The sequence below is a fragment of the Gekko japonicus genome, unplaced genomic scaffold (assembly GCF_001447785.1).
Source record: "Gekko japonicus isolate JY-2015 unplaced genomic scaffold, Gekko_japonicus_V1.1 scaffold42, whole genome shotgun sequence".
NCBI lineage: Eukaryota > Metazoa > Chordata > Lepidosauria > Squamata > Gekkonidae > Gekko > Gekko japonicus.
Genome location: NW_015165831.1, coordinates 1,819,325 through 1,824,272, shown reverse-complemented (window position 1 = coordinate 1,824,272; position 4,948 = coordinate 1,819,325). Strand labels below are relative to the sequence as shown.

At 45.6% G+C, this 4,948-nt stretch overlaps 1 protein-coding gene across 1 annotated transcript in view; it reads left to right on the top strand.

The window, feature by feature from the left end:
• CCT3 (chaperonin containing TCP1 subunit 3) overlaps nt 1-1,271 on the top strand; it is an 18,703-nt gene extending 17,432 nt beyond the window's left edge. Inside the window, exon 14 of the mRNA XM_015410806.1 lies at nt 873-1,271. Coding sequence (XP_015266292.1) covers nt 873-977 — 105 coding nt within the window. The 3' untranslated portion in view covers nt 978-1,271. The remainder of the gene's footprint in view (nt 1-872) is intronic.
• The last annotated feature ends 3,677 nt before the right edge of the window (nt 1,272-4,948 follow it).

Genomic DNA, 4,948 nt, shown 5'->3' with positions numbered 1-4,948 from the left:
TTCCCTCTAAAGGAGGATATCCAGGCTGGGTTATGTCTCCCACGTAGAAAGCAGGGCAGTGCATGAGCCGAATTTGTTATCCCAGCTAATGGCAGGAAGGGCCTTCCATTTCTAACCTTACTTTGCAGTTAGGCTCTTGTGTTCCTCAAGTTTTATAGAACCTTCAGCTATTCTTGTTACCCTGATACAGGTGATTCCTTGCGCGCACACACTCTTTTTATTTAGCTAATAAATGTGAGCTGCTGTTGTGTGCAATGAGGAGCAAGTCCAGTATAATGTAGAATAGAAGTGAGCATTTGAATAGCATCATAGCTTTGATTCCAAATCCAAACAACGAAGCAAGGTTCTAGCTCTCATGGAGTGTGGCGAACATCTGGAAACAACAGAGAGAGACTGGGGAAACAAAAGTTCAGTTCCTTGTCTTCCTGTGAAGCTTACAGGGCCAAGAGTTCCTCAGCTAAACCTGCCTCACATTGTTACAAAATCAAACAAAAGTTTGAGTCCAGTGGCACCTTTAAGAATTAAACTTTGTTGGTCTTAAACTTCATTCTGTTGCTTTAGACCAACACGGCTGCCCATCTGAGCCTAGTGTCATAAAATGTGGCAGTAGAGCCAGCTAGTTTGTTAGATATGTCTACCCCTCTGTTCTTCCTATTGTCCCCCTCTTCTCCATTTTATTCTCATAACAACCTTCTTGTGACGGAGGTTAGGCTGAGGGAGAGTGACTGGCCCAGGGCCACCCAGCAAGCTTCTATGGCATAACTGTTTAAGCCTTACAAACCCAGGCAAGGTATTGGAGAGGAATTTGCTTCTCCAAAATTCTTTTTGTTAATCACTCACACCTTTTTGTGCTTCCTCCCTTTTCACTACAGACCGCTGTCCTTCTCCTGCGTATAGATGACATTGTTTCGGGGCACAAGAAGAAAGGAGATGATCAAAACAAGCAGCCTGCAGCCCCAGACGCAGCCCAAGACTAAGTCTGAGGGGTTAGGAAGCCTCTAAGGGAAAGCCACGCACCTTGGATTGCAGGATATGAAAGCAACCTGAGCAACGTTCCGACTGCTGCTTTCCTTCTCCACGCTCGGTTCAGGTGCAGTCAGAGTCCAAATACTGGTTTGTTCAAAGTTGGCAAGGGAAAGGCGGAAGTGCTGACAACGTGTTAGCTCCCCCCTGTTCCGTCAAGGAGACACTGACGCTTTATTTAAATATTATACTGTAGCTTCTTCGTGGCTTTGATAATAAAAACGTCACTTCAAGTTCATGGGTTAGGTCTAATTCATTTCTTGTTTACATTGCCCCATAGCTGCAACACGTTTTCCCCCCTCCTTCGGGTGATCTCAAATCCAGCTGTAGTTAGGGTCATTTTATCTGTTACACAGCAATAAATCCAGATTTGTGAAAGAGACTGCAGCCATGGGGGGGGAGGGGTGTATGTTCAGTCCTTGGTTATCTGTATGATGCACTTGTCTGCAGACCCCTGATTCATGCATCCACATGTTGCTTAGGGCTCTTCAGAGTGTTCAGACACTTTGAGCCTGTGGGCACTGCTGGAATTTTAAGAACCGAGACTGGGTGCCACAACAGAAGGGCTGCTGCTGAGTAGGCGGGGCCAATCTTAAGTCCGAGTGCAAAATATTAAAAGATTGCACAGAATGTCAGAAGGTTTTAAGCCAAGTCTCCTCCTCTGATGGAGACAGTTGTTTCCAAATGGATGCCCTCTACGCAGACCCAAAAATGATGCCCCTCTCCTTTTTTTGAAGCATCTGCCATGGTGGAGGAGAGCCAGAACTGGCTCTTAGCTTTGGGGAATAAGCAGCTGGGTACTCACTCCTGGGCACCACATTTGGGATCACCGCATTGGTTTGTGGTGCAAGTCAGTATATATGCTTTAAAATATGCTTTGGATGTGCACAGCTAAACTACCTAATAGGTGTAAAGGTTGCTCAGACCAAGGCAGCAAATACCTTCCCTCCTGTTGTCATCTTCCTCTACAGGTCCCTTAACCTGAAATTCACCCGTCTGAAAGAGTTCTTTCAATGCTTTTGTAGGTTGTCGTTCTCAAAGCACAGTCATTGAAAATCATAATTGCTAAGCACTGAAAATTACTAGGCAGTGTGTATATATGTATATAATATTAAAGGGCTAAACTCGCATACACACAATCTTAAAGTCAGTATAATAGCGAAAGTAATGGAATAGACTGTCATTGTGGTTGGAGAGCGATTTCTATAGTGCTGTCGACATGCAAGGCTTGTTACATGTACAAGACAGCCGTGAAGGGCCTTGTTTAATGAGAAACCTGTGCCTGTGGTTGCAGCAAAGTGTGTGTGGGGGAAGCCAGAACGTTGCACTTGCTATCAGTTACTAGCTTAGTGCTTGGATATGGTCATTCTTGGTGGTCTCAGTCTCACAACACGTTCTCAGTTGAATTTCCATCCATTTCTCTTCCCCAAAGTGAAATGAGAGTTAACAGTGATCTGCAAGATAAGCAGGAGAGGTCACACAGCACTCACTGAAAGTCCTGTGATAAGAGTATAAAGGCCCCGGTCACACTGGCCAGAAAATGCGGGGGGGGGGGGGCGTGGCTGTTTGCCCCCCCGGAGCAAAATAACACACGGCCGCCCGATCACACGCCCCATCGAGGTCCCGTGGTTAGGGCGTGAGGTGCCAATCACACAGCTATCCTGCAGCGCGGCAAAGAAGCGGCACGGCACAATCACACCAGCAATCGCCCGGCGCCGCTTCCGTGGCAAACTGGGATATTTTTTTTCTCACCAAAAGGTGAGCATGCGCATGATCGTTTGTGCGCATCCTGTGAAGACTTAAAAAAAAAACTAACCGGTTTGCGACGGGACTAGGACGGGACGCGGTCAGACGCCTGCCCTTGCCCTGTGTTTTCCAGAAACTAGTACATCGTAAGTACTAGTTTTTTACTCTGTATATTCGGCACAAAGCCATGGGTTAGCCACGGGTGCACTACACTTCCCAGATGTTGCGGTGTGATCGCGCCCGGAAAATCTGCCTATCATCCATATCTTGAGCGCAGCAAATGCTCCGTGTGAACGGGGCCAAAGAACAGCTTGGACCCGGCAAGGGATACATTGTGCCAATCTGTGGTTTGTGCAGACCAAAGTTCATAATCCAAATTCTGGTTTTAGTTCCCAAACATGCAAAATGGTGGCTTAGAGCTGCTTGGTTGCTTTTGTGTTTCTGTCTGCCTAGGTTGTTTGTTTCTGTCAGTAGGAGGTTCCAGAGGTGGAGCAATAATAGGTATCATTAGTTCAGGTTTCACAGCAACCCATACCCCAAAGCCATGCTTGGCATAGCGACTTCCAACTAACTGCCTACAGACCACATTGTTATCAATGCACTCACCATGCCAAGCCGTGGTTAAGCTTGTAGTCAAGGGAAGGACTGTGGCTCAGTGGTACAGCGTCTGCCTGGCTCACAGAAGGTCCCAGGTTCAATCCCTGGCATCTCCAGTTAAAAGAATCTGGCAGTAGGTGCTGTGGAAGACCTCTGCCTGAGACCCTGGAGAGCTGCTGCCAGTCTGAGTAGACAGTACTGATTTTGAAGGATGGGTCTCTGATGAGGATCTCAGTATAAGGCAGTTTCATGTGTTCAAGGCTGGGGATTATGTCTGAATTGAGCAGCAAAGAGAGGTTGGGTGACACAGGCTTATCAGACAATGATAGGGGACCACCACAGAACACCCAAGTAGAATTTTGATTGCTGTTTGCTGCATGCAGTGCTTTCTTCCATAGGTCTGTCTGAAACCCAATGTTGGTTTGTTGTAAAATTATTATATGCCCCAATCCTTGTAGTCTCTGAGCACGTTTTACTGCGCATGCATCCCAGGAGATGAGATGTTTCTAGGATCCAGTGTTTGAATGAGTAAAGGAATGGGTTAAAGAACGAGGTTGCCCTCCATACATTGTTAGATATTGATCCATTGCTGCAGTACAGCCAGCATTTGTCCCCTGTGTGGACAAGGCAGTCCAAGATAACCTAGTTGCAAATGATTCTAGTGCAATATTGAAGAAAGGGGATGCAGCCTTAGTTGATAAAGAGAAGGGAGAAGAACAATTAGAAATGGTGGGCTGTAGGAAAGGTTGCAGAAGAATTAGGAAGGGCCTCTGTTTACAAGATTGTATGTTCACACACTTCCTTCAATCTCTTAGAAAAGATCCCCTTAATGTGCTGATGTATTTAACTTTAACCAGCTTGTTAAAAAGGTGACCAACTAAAAATGCTGCCAGTGGAAGGAAAGTCTTTTCTTCACCTGTAAGTGCAGGGCATGAGCCACAAAGATGAAGCCTTTATTAGACAAAGGAAACAACTGCAACCCAAGGCCTAGTTTAAACACAGCACCAGTGTGCCAAACAGCACTTAGCCAAGGGACTTTGCACTCTTTCAGCGATTCTTTAAAAAATGGGCTTCTGTCTAAAGATGCTGCACAAATACAAAGTTGCATATATAAGGGCTTGTCAGTGTCATGTTTAAATTGAGCTTAATGCCATTGAGTTCCTAATGATTTGTAGCATGGCCCAAATTAAAAAGGGTGACAGTCGACATGTCCCCCTCTAAAGCACAAACCCTCTTCTATTTATTCAAGTCTTATTATAAAATGAGCTATCACACTTTCAATGAACCTCCTGTGTCACAAGTTTAAAAGTTGAGGTGAGGCAAGTGGGTGCATTGGCCTGTCTGGAGCACTGATCATACCCCATCAAGAATGCCTTAAGATTAGGCGTATCAGCTTATGACGGGAGCTTCACTGAAAGAACGAGAGCTTGTTTTTGAACAAGACAAACTCTGGTCAAACATTAAACATTGGTAAGCCTCAACTTCCACCCGCCAATCCGGCTCTGCAGATAAGAATAAACAAATCCTGTAGTACCTTATAAAAATTGTTCCCAGATAAGCTTTTCTGGGCTTAGAGTCCACT